At 44.2% G+C, this 16,999-nt stretch overlaps 1 protein-coding gene across 1 annotated transcript in view; it reads right to left on the bottom strand.

The window, feature by feature from the left end:
• Positions 1-16,999, bottom strand: part of LOC133379350 (tetraspanin-36-like) — a 33,530-nt gene extending 16,531 nt beyond the window's left edge. Inside the window, exon 1 of the mRNA XM_061614463.1 lies at positions 16,753-16,999. Within this exon, the coding sequence (XP_061470447.1) occupies positions 16,753-16,812 (60 nt within the window). The 5' untranslated portion in view covers positions 16,813-16,999. The remainder of the gene's footprint in view (positions 1-16,752) is intronic.

Genomic DNA, 16,999 nt, shown 5'->3' with positions numbered 1-16,999 from the left:
TAAACCTGATTGTTTTACACTTTCTTTGTACTCAAATCAAACTTTTTCCTCGTCCATTTTTGTAGGTATGTCCTTTTTTGTTTACAAACTCCCCTTCCCTCCTTTTCATCTTACTGTGTCACAGATTGGCTCAGATCAGAAGGGAGAGAGGTGAGGAAGCCAATGGGAACCCAACAGAAGCAGGGGGAGTGGAAGGAGGAGAAAATGCAAGATAATGCAGCTGGCATCCTTCCTCAGCAACTCTTTGTAATCACTGTTTCTCTCCTATTCTCAGTATAGCTGGTATGAAAAACTGCAGATCAAGGGAGGGAAAAGCGGGAAGGCAGTGATTAGAGGCCAACGTCATATGGAAGAGGGAGATTTAATAGAGGCACAAAGGGCTTAGATTAGACCGAAGTATGGATGAGCCCTAGGACATCAGAGCCCTTTGGTACACTTCAAATGTGCACTCCTAAAGTCTGGTCATGTGCTTGAACCTCTCCTGCAAAATATTGACAGCCTGGAGGCACCCATACATCATTGACTTTCATCTTGTGTGATTACAATTAGACTTAAATCAATCAGATAGAGGGTGGGATTTGAAGCCACAACCCATGGGTGCCAGCAGAAGAAAATGGCTGCAATTCAACTACTGCACCACACACTAGCAAGTGATTCAATTTATTGGTTCTGTTTACCTGCCCTAAAAACTGGCAGAATACAGCAGAACACATTTTTAAAAAAGGCAATCATGCTTGAACACTTCAGCATGCAAATCCATTTGCAAATACAATATATATATATATATAAAGACTAATTTCTTCGGAATAATTTCTCTATGCGCCAAGCCAAACCATGAGGAACATGATGAAGCAGATTCATGTGATGCAGATCAGGATATTAATTTGTCATATTATTAAAAGCGTAACTGCATCCTCTTCTGCCTAGCGAGCCTGAACTTCCCAGCGCTTAAGAGCAACACAGGCTGCAATCCGATTCCAAGAAACCTTGGAGTAAATCCCATTAAACTCAACAATGCTGACTTCTAAGTAGAGATATGCATACGGTTGTGTTTTGTGGCTCATTCTTTTAAACATAGGCAGAGACTGTTTAGTTGCTCCTCTGTTTTATCAAATTTAGCTTCCCAAAAGATTTCTAAAGACACAAACACACCTGTAAATTTCCCAGTTCTTCCCTGTACTTTTTTAAAAAGGGGAAATAAAAGCATTTCCACCCCACTTTCTGTACACATTTACATTGGAGGGAAAGTCCATGGCAATCAATGGAATGAGTTTCTTAGATCTGTGCTGGCAGAAAGGTAGCATTGTTGGGGAGGGATTGTCATGCTCCTTTGTTGGATTTTGTGTGTGTGTGTGTGTGAATACAATCCAGTGCTGGAGAAGGGGATCACATAGTTTGCAAAGAACTAAAGAGAGAAACACTTCCCCTTGCGACTCCCACAGGCATTGAAAATAATACAGTGAAGGTGCTTGCCTGATATCAATAGGCAGGGAGTTCCAATGAGTAGGTGCTGCCACACAAAAAGAACAATTTCTTACAAGTGCACAACAAGTAATATGGGGCACCTGTAACAGGGCCAATTCCAGAGACTGAAGTGGTCTAGTGGGCACATATGGGGTAAGGCGGTCTGTGAGAAAACTTTCCCAAGCTGTTAAGGGCTTTATATACCAATAGTAACACCTTGACCTTGGCCTGGTGTTCACCTTATGGGCTGTTGGTTTAACTCCCACAATCCTCAATACTTTAGGCAGATCTCTTTATCAATCATTCATTCATTCATTCAATCAATCAAGCAATCAATCAGGCTATTGGTTTAACTCCCAGAGTCTTCAATACTTTTGGCAGATCTCTTTACCAATCCTTCCATCCATCCATCAATCGATTGATTGATATTCTGCCCTTCCTCCCAGTAGGAGCCCAGGGCGGCAAATATTATTTATTTATTATTTTACAGATTTATAAACCACTTTTCAGCCTGAGCCCATCAAAGCAAGTTAAAATACAAATTCTAAAAATAATTGAAACCATTCCTACAGGTGTAGAGTTAATATTTCATGAATGACTGGGTCGCATCTCAGGGAAAACTTTCTTACACAAAAGCATCTCACTCTAAACAAATACTTCTTCTGCTCTACACCTAAGTGCACTCCACATTTCCCACACTTAGAATACAGCATCTTTATATTAAGGGGCTTAATGAGAACAGTTGGCAACACTGGTCGTACAGATCAGATTAACCTTAGAGTTCACATTCCAAAGGCCTGAAAAGGACGTAAGACCTGCCCTCTTTCAATTAGGCAACCCTAGCAGCCTCTTGTTCAAGCACCCTGGCTCAAAACCAAGATGCCATTTACCCAGCAGTATAAGGACTTCAACTGAAACCTTTCAGAGTAAGGTGCGGGCAACTTTCCGCATATGTTGTTATAAGAAGCCAACTGAGTGCATCAGTTTCAAATGATTAATGAAGGAAAAAGCGGCAAGAAATACCACTTTACGTCCTTTCACTATTCACTGAAGTCAAATGTCAATAATCTCATTTATTTTAATTGGCCTCTCTTGCACCTTGTCCATTGGTTCACCTGGGATGGAGTACCTGTGGCACTCTAGAGACTGGAGGACTCCAACTCCAACTGTCCAGGACTGATGGGAGTTGGAGTCCAACAATAGCTTGCAGGTCACAGATAGGGATGGAAGAATCTGACAACGTTGGTTCTTTAAGTTTCTTATTTTTCCAGTCTTAAATTCAGATTTTCATATTTCCACAGCAATTTTTAAAATCATCATGAAAGTATGTCAACATGTTAGTGCGAATTTCTCCTAATAAACACATTTTTGTATCCAGTTTTAACTTATACACATTTTTGCAGTTTTCCCAATACGTTTTTGTATGCTATTTTCCCTAATATGTCCATTTTGATTCTGTGAAATGTATAAACTATCCACAGCCTAATTATAATGCCAAGCATTGTTGAATTCACACAATCACTTACAGATATATGAAAGGCAAAAGGGTTGTTTTTTTCTTCTTCTAAAAGGAAGTTGCCCCCAATTCTTGCAACTGCTACATCTACCTCTTACAGTTAGTAGATGTAAGCCCAATCAACCATGGCTCTCAGGAATTCACCAGACATAAAGGGGGCTTCCAGACTTTTACAATTTTTGAGTGGAAGCTAATCATATATCCAAAAATGCAGTTTGCGCAGCTACAGTTGATTGAGAGATCTTGTACGACAAACCACAAAAGGTTAGACTTTTTGGGATAAGGAAGTGAGGGGGAAATGCCCTGGAAAGTGTGGGACAACACTAGTTTTGATGCAACCGCATCAGCACACCATACATTGAAAGCACAAAGCTTCCTCCAAAGAACTGTGGGAACTAAAGTTTGTAAAGGGCGCTGGGAATTGTAGTTCTGCCAGGGGAAACCTACAGTTCCCAGATTCTTTGGGGGAAGCCATTTAAATGTGTGTTAAATGTATGGTGTGGATGTGACAACTTTAACCACCCTGCAAACAAATCAGAATGAATGCTCATTAAATAGTTGCCATCTAATCTCTCAGCAAACAAATCAATATCAATGCTCAATAAACAGTGCTGGGAAGCATCCTAATCAGAATATGGCAGAAGCTAGAAGCACCTGCCCAGCCAAAATGTCACAAAAATCTAGTTTAACTCTCAGTGGAAATCTAGTTATGGAGCTCCGCATTCATGCAGAAATATATTGGATTTTCAAGTGCAAAATAGACAGCGCTTTCTCAGTCTCAAGATGAAACTCAATAAAGTGAATGTACCAGAAGTGCTTTGGGGCTTTTTAGTTCCCAGATCCATCTGTCTACGGAAGAAACTCCTAATAAGCAACAACACCTCAGTGCAGGCAACTGATGTAACTCAATTTACAGCAAACTCTTAAAAAGAGCCCTGCTGTGTCAGGCCAGTGGCCCATCTAGTCCAGCATCCTGTTCTCACAGTGTCCAGTCAGATGCCTGTGGGAAGCCCACAAGCAGGACCTGAGCGCAAGAGCACTCTCCCCCCACTGTGGTTTCCACCCACTGGTATTCTAAAACTAAAACCTACCGTTAGTGTTTCCACAGTGGCAGCAAACAACTTGAAGTGCAAAGCAAACAGAAATTGCTCATAGAAAAGAACAAGATATGCTGCATCAAACCCTCAAAGGAATATATGTAGGATGTTGGAGAAGTTATTATATAAATTTTCACTGTACTCAGCCAGATCAGGCAGCCAGATGAAAGTTAAGAGGCCTTAGCAAGTTGCCCCCCCTCCTCCAATCTCTAGGGCAGGAACTGGGAACCTGAGGCCCCAGGGTTGACTGTGGCCCTCCAGGCCCCTCTAAGTGGCCCTCAAGACTCCTAGGCCACACTCACTCACTCCAGTGTGTTTGCCTGAACTGAACTAACGCCTCTTGCTTGCCTGGGGGTGGGGAGGATGGATAGGGGTGTGCAACTACAAACTGCTGACTTTTTTCGTGGCCGGAATGTAGCCTACAGTAGAAAGGGAACAGTTGCACCAATTATTCTGTCTACTTTTGCCTCTGCTCATGCCCACCACTGGAATGCAGCCTCCAGAAGGTTTCTTAGAAGGGAATTTAGCTCTTGGGGTGAAAAGGGTTCCCTATCTGTGGCCTAGGAAGCGCTGGATCCCAGTCTCTCACTTCTACAGGATGTTCTGATCCCTGGGTTTGTTGACATACTGGAGAACAACTTCTTTACTGGGTAAGACAGGAATTCAGGCCCTGAACATTCCCTTGGCTACCACAACCACAGACCTAAGATTCTGGTTCTAGTCCTCAGTTTCTTATGATGTGCCTCTTTGAATTGTGACCATGGGCACTATTTAGCCTAACCTTAGCAATCTAGAGACGTTTCTCCCTCATATATAATATTAGAGCTTGGAGTCATCCAACAAAAGCGATTTGCTGTAGGTTTGGGGCAGACAAAATAAACTACTTCTTTATACAATGTACAGGTATAATCTGTGGGATTTTTCTGCCCTAAAATGTGGTGGTTGCTACTAAGGGCTCCTCCAGACAACCTGTTTATTGAGCATTCATCCTGATTTGCTTTGCACAAAGCTTATGCAGAGATAAGATTACATCCCGTCTTTGTTGAGGATTTGTTCTGATTTATATATGACAATGAGCACTCATCTTACATTTGTCCTGATTTGCCTGTAGGGTGTTTATTCATCTTCCTGTTAGACATTTGTTCATCCCACACTTTTAAGTGCATTTTCCTGTAACTTTCCAAACCGCAAAAAAGTCTGGTTCTTTAAGTGGATGTGTTGGGCTACGGCTATAGAACACTTTTCTCCACTTTAATTGCACAAAACTGAAATCCCCATATGTGCTTGAATCCCTCCCACAAAATACCAACTGTGTGGAGGCACCAAATATTAGATATTTTTAAAAGGGGATTAGACATTTTATTTATTAATTTTCTAACATTTATATCCCACCTTTCTTCTGTTCTAGAACCCAAGACAGTGTACACGGAGTTCCTAGGAGGTCACCCATCCAGGCACTTACCAGATCCAGACTTACTTATCTTCAGGCCATATAGGAGGAGAGGTCGATCAATGGGTATATTAGTCAAGATGGTTACATGGAGCCTCCATGTTCAGGCACAGTATGCAACTAAATATGATCTGATGAGGAGTGAACATAGAGAAAACTACTGCCTTCAAGACTCTACTTCCCAAGGGCATTTGTTTGTGGGAGATAGGATGCCGAACATGGACTTTTGATATGATCCAGCAGGACTCTCCTTACATCAGGTGTGGAGACCTTTTGGCCCTCCAGCTGTTGCTGAACTTCAACTCTCATCAACACTGGCCATTAGCCATGCTTCTGCAGGTTGATGGGAGTTGGGAGCAACATCTGGAGGGCCAAAGGTTCCCCACACCTATCTTACATCCTTATGTTAACCAGTAATATTCTGCAATCTCTATTGCTTCTAGGCTGCCTGCCTTCAGCCCCTATCTGGCTGTGCCTCTTGACAGGGAATTAATAGAGAAAATAATGTAAGAGCCCTGCTGGATCAGACCAAAGACCTACCTAGTCCATCATTCAGTTGGCACAGCGGCCAACCAGAATGCCTATGGGAAACCCACAAGCAGAACAAGAGAACTTCTGCCGCAGGTCTGCGTTAGCAATCCTGCCAGAAAACTGCACAAAACCTCTGTTAATAAATCAGTTGCTAGTATACCTGTGTGGAGCCTGAATGCTATATCAAGGTGTTACAGACAACAGATGGAGTTGTTTGTGTGCAATTATGTTGTAAGTGGGGTGAAACAAACAAACAAACAAAAAAAGATTCAACTCAAAGAATGTTAACTACAAACTTTGCCCAGCTTGAATGTATGCACAAATGAATTCAGCAGCTACCTGCGTAACAACAGCTAATGAAGAGCACCTGTGCAAAAGCTGCTTTGAAATGGAAACCTAAAATCCTGCATGAGTGTATGCACACGTGATCAGAATGTACATCTGGACCAGACTATTGGCAATAAAAATGGCAGACTTAAGCCTGCCTGCCTGGAGCTGAAAAACTGGTCCTGATCTTCCCTGCAAATGTTGCTGCCTGTGTAAGAAAGACACTTCAAATTTGCAAAAAAGTGGTATGAAATCTTAGACATTAGGACAACATGCACAAAGCTGGAGGTGGTGGCCCCAGGATTCTGGTTATGAATGCAGGCAATATATGGCTGCTCGCTCTGCTCAGAATGATCAGGACCAGTCAGAGTTTTTGCTGCCCTCACTGGGAGATGACAAGGTCATCCCAATGCAAGCAGTATTGCATGTTCCAGAAACTCCTAGGTAATTTCAGAAAATCCAGAGAATTGCCTTAGTTTCCACAGGGAGCCAGCCACACTAGAGTTCTGTAAAGAGCCTTCTTAAGATTGATCGAGCAACAGGGCCCAGGGCCTATAACTGAGAGTTTTTTATCTGGGAACATTATATGTAGGACTCTGTGTAGGGTTACAACCCTATTTACAGGCAGGTAGAAATCAACAAACAAGTTATTTCCAACCTTAATTACATGCCCTTGATGACACTTGCCCTGGGCAGCAAACAAGACCATTAATTACTGTACAGCTCAGTCCTGCACATTCAGTAACCTAGATAGGTTTTATTGAATCTACACAATGCAGAGCAAAAGGTTTTCATATGAGCTATCTGTGACCAGTATCATTATATAGTTTTAACTAAACCCAAAGACTAAATTGGGAGAGAAGAAAAGTGTAAAATCCTTTTATTATGGGAAGATGAGAAACTAATCCAATGAAGAATATGAAAATGTAGTCAAAATGAGTAAAATTGCAGATGATACATAAATAACAATTAGCCTTCTTCAGTGGTCAGAAGCAAATTATCATATACAATGTAGTCACAGAGAACTGATCTGCTAGGGCACTATCTCCACGATACATTTTAAAAAGTATTATGCCACTTTAAACAATCATAGCTTCCCTCAAAGAATCCTCGGAACTTTAGTACGTGACGGGTTCTGGGAGTTGTTAGGGAGACCCTATTCCCCTCACAGAGCTACAATTCCTAGAGTGTTCTAACAGTCAACCCCTCTTCCCAGAGAACTCTGGAAAGCTCTGTGAGGGGAATAGGGGTCTCCTAACAACTCTCAGCGCCATTAACAAACTACAGTTCCCAGGATTCTTTGGGGACAGCCCTAACTGTTTGAAGTGGTGCAATACTGCTTTAAATGCATAGTGCAGATGGCACTTAGATTAGTCTGTCTAAATAGTGGGGTGAGCTGGCCAGTCATATAACCCATGACCAGAAGGTTACCATGCACCAGTATAGGAAGTTGTATTGTTCTGGTCACTGTGCTTAGGTGTCAAATTGTCAGCTCCCCATTGTTAATTCTGACTTTCTTTCTATAACCTTTTGATGGTACTACTGTCCATTTCTGTAGGCCTGGAGCTTGGAAGAGAGCTGTTGCTTTGGCAACGATGCAGCTCAGCCTGGGAGATTATATAGGCACTGCTGCTTCTGCCCCTGCCTGGGCTTGATCCAGGCAGGTGCTTCTCCCTTCCAGTGCCCTGAGTAGCCTCCCAAGCAGCTAGCTGGGTGTTTTGTCAATGACCCTATAGTTGTTGCCTGGGTCGCCATCTCCTCTGCCCCTGTGGGAGATGAAGAGGGGTCTGAGAGGTGATCAGAAACCCAGGCAACTGATGCAGGGATCTCCGGTTCTGGGGTGGGGACATCTATACGGTATTATTGTTGTTGTTGTTGTTGTTGTTGTTGTTGTTGTTGTTATTATTTATATCCCACTTCTTCTCCAAGGAGTCACGGTGGAGTACATGGTTCTCTCCCTCCTCTTTTAATTCCCACAACAGCCCTGTGAGGTAGGTTAGGCCAAGAGGCAGTGACTGGCCCAACTACACCCAGAGAGCTTCATGGCTGAGTGGGGATTTGAATCCTGGTCTCACAGGTCTTAGTCCAACAGATTACCCACAGTGGGAAATAGGATGTGGGACTAGATGGGCCATTGCTCTGATCCAGCAGAGTTCTTCTTAGGTTCTCTCTACTCTAGCACTAGTGGCCACATTCACACCAGCCATTTATTCCACTATTATTCCACTTCAAACAGTCATGGCTTCCCCCAAAGAATCCTGGGAAGTGTAGTTTGTGAAGGGTGCTGAGAGTTGTTAAGAGACCCATATTCTCCTCACAGAGCTACAATTTGCCATTGTGGTTTAACTTTCATTTCCTCTTCCCAGAAACCTCTTGAGAATTGTAGCTCTGTGAGGGGAACAGGAATCTTCTAACAGGTTTCAGTACCCTTCACAAACTGCAATTCCCAGGATTATTTGAGGGAAGCCATGACTGTTTAAAGTGGAATAATAGTGGAATAAATGTCTGGTATGAATGCAGCCACTTGTACTTTTGCTCTTTTGAGAAACTTTATGGAACTTCCCACCACCACATGACTGGAAAATTACTCAAACGCCTAATACATTTTTTCCACAAGTACACTTCAGACCTCTAAGCAAACAGTCAGCCCAATCACTCTCCCATAAGTTAGCCCTGAAAAACAAGCCTAGCTTCATAGTTTATAACTCATACAGGGTCACATGTGCCAAAGCTCTCCCCATTCCCTTTTCTCTCTATTATTTGATTTCATTGATTATATTTATCCTATGCTTTTCAGCTACAAGATTGGCTCTCAACGTGGCCAATCTCAGTTAAGATCCTTCAGAACAGGTGTGGGGAACCTTTGGCCCTCCAGATGTTGTGGACAAGATCACCACATATGAAAATAATTTCCCCAGTCACGGCAGCCTCTCCAACAACATGCAGCCATAAAAGGGAATATTCTAGATAGCTGTGACTGTGTAGATCACCAGCGATATGCCAGTTTAAGCATTTGTTCCCTAACTTGAGTTGCCGGTGGATCTTATGCTGGCCTATTCCACAACTTAGTCCAATCTTGTGCATCTATCTGATGAGCATTTTTTTAAAAAAAAAAAATCACAAACGGTTGCCAGAAGGTGAGGAACTGAATTTAAGACTGGAAAAATGAGAAAACGAGAGAACCAAAATCAACGGATCCTTCTGTTCCTACTTCTCTGCAGTTTTAATTGAAACCAGTTGCGGGGAGGGGCGGGAGGGGGAAGCAACCACACAACACAACCCAGTGTTCTGATGACGACAGAGAGATGTCCAGATCTGATTTATCTCAACCAGGAAAACAACCAATACTAGTCCAGCCTCTGTTAGGGCCTGGCAGAACACTGGGAAGCTGACGCTGTGAGCTGCTGGAGAGGACGTGGGTCGCAGGAAGCATCCTGAATGCTAGGCCAACCCTCTTCCTCACACATACACACCAACTTCATAGCAGGCAACTGCTGGGCCCTCGGGTGCTCCTGCCACATAAGAGCTCCTCACCTCAGAAGCACGCCACAAGAAAAACAAACTAAGCAGCATAGTTAAGTTCCCCTGCAGAAGGTCTCTTTTGATCTCTCTCACTCTCACACCCCTACCAATTTATGAGGGCACTTCATGCCTCTGACAAAGTAGACTGTAATCCGTCACAGCTTACCCAACAAGGTAGACATTAAATTATTATTTAAGGTGTCCCAGCCCTCTTTGTTGTTGCTGCTACTAAGATTATTATGGAATAATTATATTTTAACCCTGTCCTTCCTCCTAAGAGGTGAGGGCACAGTACATGGTGTGCCTGGCACATTTTTCTCCTCACAACAACCCTGCGAGGTAGGTTAGGCTGAGAGAGGAGTCTAAGGTTGAGAGAGATTCATGGCTAAAACCCAAATTGAATGTTTTAAGGAGAGGCATGGGCAGTACAGCCTCCTGTTCCCTTGGTAATGTGTAGTTGGGGGGAAAACACACATCCTAACACATGACATCAGAGTATTAGAATTGCCCAGCTCGACTTTGCTGAGTGCTGCTTTTGGGATGTGAGGAAACAAAAATAAGGATTTCACAGTTGCCGTTTTTCAGAGAAAAAGTATCTCCCAATGTCCTTAGCGCTCTACTTTCAATTGATGGGGATCATGCTGTATTTGGGCATTCTCCAACTACAGTCAGTGTGGCATAGTGGTTAGAAGGCTGGATTAGAATTCAGGAGACCGGGGCTCAAATCCCCACGCCAACAGGAAGCTTGCTGGGTGACCTTGGGCCAGTCAACATCTTTCAGCCTAACCTACCTCACAGGGTTGTTGTGAGGATAAAATGGGAAGAGGGAAGAGAAACACATACGCCACCTTGAGCCCCTTGGAGGAAAGGTGGGATATAAATGTAATTTAAAAAATTAGTTGGAGCCTCCCAACCAAGAAGTCTGGAAAAGCATTTTTGAGCAAGTGGTTTATAAGTTTTCTAAATGGAGAACTAACACATTGTGCTAGTGGAAGCCAGTGAAAGGATTCCCGCTAGCGCAATGGGCTTTCCCCTACCTGCACTCTCCAAATCTGCTCCAGAGGCTTGGGAGAACCCCAGAAGTTCAGGAGGTCCGTTCTGCACAACATAGGAAATGGACCTTTAGTGTGGCAGCACCTACCCTGTGGAATTCCCTCCCCTTAAATATTAGGCAGGAGCCATCTGTTACCTTTTCAGCACCTGTTGAAGACCTTCCTCTTTCAACAAGCCTTTTAAGCTGAGACCTATCCCAGTCTGCGTCTGTGTCAGAATTGCTTTTTAATCTGTTCTTAAACCTTCTTTTAAAAAAATGTCTTTAATCTTAGATTGTGTTTTTAAAGCTTTTTTTTTAAGAAACGTTTTTAAAGACGTTTTGTTTTAATGTGTTTTAAAGTTTGTTTTTATGATGTTTTAAAGTCTTCTTGTGCTTTTGTTTGCTGCCTTGGGCTCCTGCCAGGAGGAAGGGCGGGATATAAATCAAATAATGAATTAAATAAATAAACACTGCATGAGAGGGGAGATCAGCCCTGATGGAAATATCTCCTTGGCGCCACGTTGAATATAATCCAAAGGAAAGAAATAAGTAAATATACATGTGAACCAACAAGCAGGGCCTCTGATGCAGACTAAAGGCCCAGCCAGGTTCATAGGCTGAAGTGGTAAGGTCTCAGACAGAGCTGAACTACTTTTTCTGAATACCTTGAGAAGCTGCAGCCATGATTGCGGTTTTGGGCATGAGCAACTGCACACCACTGCCGTGGTTTAAAGACAAGTCAAAAAATAGAAGTTGGCAAGGCAACCACAAGCCTTGCTTCCTTTTGTTTAGCGCACATCTGTGCACTAATGATTACCTCTCACAAACACGTGCTATCTTTTTCTCTTTTTTTTAAAGGCCACTGCTTGCAACCACGCATACAGACTGCAAGACTCCAATAACCTCCTTTCTGGCTTGTAAAGTCCTACCTTTCAGGGATAGCCAAACACAGAGGCTCCTGTGCATGGCCAGAGCTCTTGTCCCTTGTATAGTTCCCGTTGAGGAGCAAAGTTCAATGGGTGCAGCTTTCCCCATCCTTGCGTAATATGTTTTTGTACCTGCTGAACTTCACTGTTGGGAGCATTATTCTGACATGAACAATGAAAGGAAATGGAACCAATGCTCCCTTTTATCTGGTCACTCCAAATCTAAACTTTGCAAAGTCTTGTAAGTTAGTTTGCATCCAACTTCTACTCAGTAGACCCCAGTGAAATTAATATACCTAAGTTAGACATCTCCATCAGTTTCAGTGGGCCTCCTCTAAATATGACTAACATTAGTGACAATCCTTAGTCCGCACAAGTGACTATCTTGCCTGTCCTCGTATGTGTAGGAAACAGCCTTGTAACAAGTCAGACTGTTGGTCCATCAAAGTCAGTATTTACATAGATTGGCAGTGGGTCTCCGGGGTTTCAGACAAGGGTCTTTCACAGCCCTACCTGAAGATGTGGGAGATTTGAACCTGGGACCTTCTACATGCAAAACACATGCACAACCACCAAGCTACAGCCTTTCCCTGTGAAGGGAATGTTAGCTATTTATGGGCCCAAGGAAACAGCTTTTGTCAAGCTGGCTGGGGGCTGATGCGAGTTGTCTGGAAGGCATCAGGTTGGCAAAGGCTGAGCTATTTCCAAGTCTATTCTAAAGCAAGAGAGCCAGTGTGGAGTAGTGGCTAGAGTCCTGCTAGGAGACAGCCCGGTTTCATTTTCTACTCTGCCAGGAAGCTCACTGGGTGACCTCACTCAGCCTAACCTAACTCAGAGTTGTTGTAAGGATTAAATGGGGGGGGGAAGAACCAGGTATGGCACCCCAAGGAAGTCCATCCTAAAAATTCAACAAACAAAACATCCACCCCTCCTTCCCTCCCTCTCACAACTAGACCCATTAAGAATTTAGACCAGAAGGTCAACTACCTCTCAATCTGAGTTCTATCTTGTGTTAAATCTTTTTAAATATTATGCTTTCTGCTGAATTTGCCATTGAGAAAAGGGGAACTTTATCAAATTCTATTCAAGGGCAGTAACTGCACAGTAGGGGGGGAAGCATTAGCAAATGGGTTTACTCTAAGTAGGACTTAATTGACTACAACCCATCACAATATATTTTAAAGTAGGATCGGTGCCAGGCATGACTGGGCCCTTGGGCACCAGCCAGCCCCGAGCCTGTGGCACCATAGCCTGATACAGGCAGCACGGCATTAATAAGCCTGCCCATACACCCACCTACCTCTCTCATCAGAGTGCATTACATGCGCATGTAGCGTGCATGCCTGCCATCAACCGAGATGGCGGCAGGGGCATCAACCCCTTAGGGAAGCTTCTGCCACCATTTTGGGTGATGGCAGGCATGTACACACAGCACACGCAGTGTGTACACTGATAGGAGAGATAGGTTGTGCGTGCATGAGGGCTTATTGAAGCCTGAGCTGCATGTATAGGAGAGTGCCTGGGAGCTCCCACTCCACAATTTGTGGCAGATTTGGGTTGCAGAACCCAATGCTGCTGCAGATCACAGAATGGGAGTGCCACTCTCCTACCCTAAGAAAGGGCCTTTCATGGAGCCCCCTGGGCAGCAGGGTCCCTCAACCAGGGGCCAACCTGGCCACCCTCTGGCACCAGGCCTGTTTTAAAGCATCCAAAAGTTATTGTTTTTGTAATTTTCCCAAAATCAGTGCTGAGCGATCTGAGCGCTCATCTAATCTCAATCCCCACCTAGAACAGGATACCCAGTTTTATACTTTAATATAGCTCAGTTTATTAGAAGTGTTCACGTTGTAGGGTTGCCAACAGTATATTATTATTATTGAGATCCTGTGCCTTAAACAGCCAGGAGTTAACTAGACAATGATTTTTTCATATCTGCAGCTGCATTAGGCCAGCGGAGGGGGGGGCAGGGAGAGAAACTCCCCCTACTGAGTTTCTGCTTTCCCCACATATGTTACAGTCACAGGAGGCCAGCCAGGAAATGCATGTGGCAACCCTATTTTATTATGCAGAGATTGTGGAACCTGTGGCCCTCCGGAAGCTGTTGGACTCATCAACCCCAGCCAGCATGGCCAATGGTCAGAGATCATAGAATCATAGAACCATAGAATAGTAGAGTTGGAAGGGGCCAATAAGGCCTTTGAGTCCAACCCCCTGCTCAATGCAGGAATCCAAATCAAAGTATTGCCGACAGATGGCTGTCCAGCTGCCTCTTGAAGGCCTCCAGTGTCGGAGAGCCCACTGCCACTCTAGATGATGGGAGCTGGAGCCCAGTAACATCTGTGGGGATGGAGCAAAGGTTTTCCAAACCTGCTTAAATGTATTGTGGACATTAACTTTGTTAGCAGAGGGATGGGGTGCAGGGGGAAGTGTTGCCACTTTTTCTTGTCTACCAGCTCAGCTTTTGAACCTTGAACAACAGAGTTATATTAAAGCTTCACAGTATAATCCCATATATGCCTACTCAGAAGTAAGTCCCACTGAATTAAAACAGGGCTCTGCTCCTATCTTGGGAATCGTCTCCAGAAGGTGATGCTGGGGGAACATTACTCGAGTCCCTGGGTACTCCAATATGGAGTCCCGCAGGGTTCAGTTCTGTCCCCCATGCTTTTCAATATCTATATGAAGCCGCTGGGTGAGGTCATCAGGAGTTTTGGAGTGCGTTTCCAGCAATATGCTGATGATACGCAGCTCTACTACTCCTTTTCATCTTCGTCAGGTGAGGCTGTTGATGTACTAGACCGCTGCCTGGCTGCGATAATGGGCTGGATGAGAGCTAATAAACTGAAACTCAATCCTAACAAGACTGAGATGCTGTTGGTGGGAGGGCCCTCTGCCCAGATGGTTGATGTTCGACCTGCCCTAGATGGGGTTACACTCCCCCTAAAGGAGCAGGTACGTGGTTTGGGGGTCTTATTAGACCCGCTCCTGTCACTTGAGGCTCAGGTAGCCTCGGTGGCACGGAATGCATTCTACCAGCTTCGGCTGGTAGTCCAACTACGACCCTATCTGGACAGGGAGAATCTCGCCTCAGTTATCCATGCTATGGTAACCTCTAGATTGGACTACTGTAATGCACTCTACGTGGGGCTACCTGTGAAGACGGTTCGGAAACTTCAGCTAGTGCAAAATGCTGCGGCCAGAGTTCTCACTGGGACAAAGAAATTTGACCATATAACACCTGTCCTGGCGCAGCTGCACTGGCTACCGATATGTTTCCGGGCCAGATTCAAAGTGTTGGTTCTTACCTATAAAGCCCTAAATGGCATCGGACCGCAATACCTGGTGGAACGCCTCTCTCACTATGTACCTACCCATTCACTACGCTCGACGTCGAAGGCCCTTCTCCGGGTCCCAACTCATAAAGAGGCCCGGAGATCAACAACTAGATCTAGGGCCTTCTCGGTGGTGGCCCCCGAACTATGGAATGCCCTCCCAGACGAGATACGCCTGGCGCCTTCTTTGTTATCTTTTCGGCGCCAGGTAAAAACCTACCTTTTCGCCCAGGCTTTTTAAATCATTTTAAATTTAATTTTAAACCTAATATGGATTTTAATTTATAAACTCAATGGCAATTCTATTTCGGATTTTTATCATGTTATATTTTTCACACTTGCTCATATTTTAATTGTGATTTTATTTGTTGTACACCGCCCTGAGAGCTTTCTGCTATAGGGCGGTCTAGAAATGTAATTAAATAAATAAAATAAATAAATAAGTAAAGGTTTATTGGGTGGCAAACTTGGTGCCTCTCCTACCAAGAAAAATAGGTATACAAGTGACCTTGATTCAGAAGGGCTGCAGCTCTGTAGGAGAACATCTGCTTTGCATGCAGACGTTCCCAGGTTCAGTCCCCAGCATCTCCTGGTAGGGCTGGAAGAGACCCCTGTCTGAAACCCTGGGATGCATGTTGCCAGTCAGTGTAGACAATACTAGATAGATCAACGCTCAGACTCAGTATAAGGCAGCTACCTGTGTTGCAGAAAGAACCCAGTGGACCAAAGGAGCTCGTGATACATGATTGATATAAAACAAACGTAACACATTAGATGCCACCTTATATCAGAAGAGACCATTGGTCCATGAAGACCAGCCTTCCCTAACCTGCTGCCCTCTAGATGTTTTGGACTACAGAGCCTCCCTGGCTGGGGTCATGTACCCCAACATCTTTGGAGGTCACCAGGTTGGGGAAGGCTGATCTGGCTCGACGCTCAGCTTGAGGGCAGCAGTCCAAGGTTGAAGTAAAGTAGCCCCAGTGCTAGATCGAGGCTACAAAACTATGCCCCATTTCTTTGAAGTATCCCCCCCCGTGGACTCTGTAGGATTTGCTTTTGAGGGACTGTGTGTATGACTGCACTGTGGTGACCTTGGACCCTTCATCTGACAAATTGTGCTCAGCCACTGAACCATTATAACGCAGCTGAAAACTGTTATTTTTCTTTCTTATGTTTGCATTCTGCTCATCCTTCCAAGGTGTTCAGGTGGCACACACACAGTGTGTGCCCACCACCCAATTTAGGCACAGAACAACCCTGCAAGGTAGGGTAGGCTGGGAAGAGCACAGGTGATCCACGTTAACTAGAAAGCTTCATGTCCAAGCAAGGATTTAGACCGCGATCGTCACAATCCAAGTGCCATCTCAGGCACCTTCACTCAAGGGCTGGGTCTGTTGGAGGCAGTAGGACCTCTTCACCCCACCATCCAAAAAGTAAATTTGCACAGGAGCAAGCTTTATAAACTCAATAAACCTATTTGCTACACTGAACCATGTTATAGATCATAGGAATCATTAATATGAGAAAAGAATAATAACCTTTCCATCTACTTACCCAAAAGATTAAGCTGATCAGTAGCAGCACTGTTTTAGAGGCAATCACACCACAATCCATGCTGTCCTCTGCGTGTGTTTGTACAAATGAAGTGGGAAAAGGGTTTTAAAAAGCTTTTTATTGCCTGCTAAAGGAAGGACACCTCAGGTTGGTGCAGAGACTCCTACACCTCTGGGGCTCTGGGCTGAGGGTTGCCAATTATTATCACAAGATCCACTCTGTGCCCTTCCCTAGTCACATGCTTAGC

Source organism: Rhineura floridana, chromosome 1 (genome assembly GCF_030035675.1).
Source record: "Rhineura floridana isolate rRhiFlo1 chromosome 1, rRhiFlo1.hap2, whole genome shotgun sequence".
NCBI classification, from domain to species: Eukaryota; Metazoa; Chordata; class Lepidosauria; order Squamata; family Rhineuridae; genus Rhineura; species Rhineura floridana.
The sequence above is the reverse complement of the archived record's forward strand: the minus strand, read 5'-3'. Positions and strand labels throughout refer to the sequence as shown.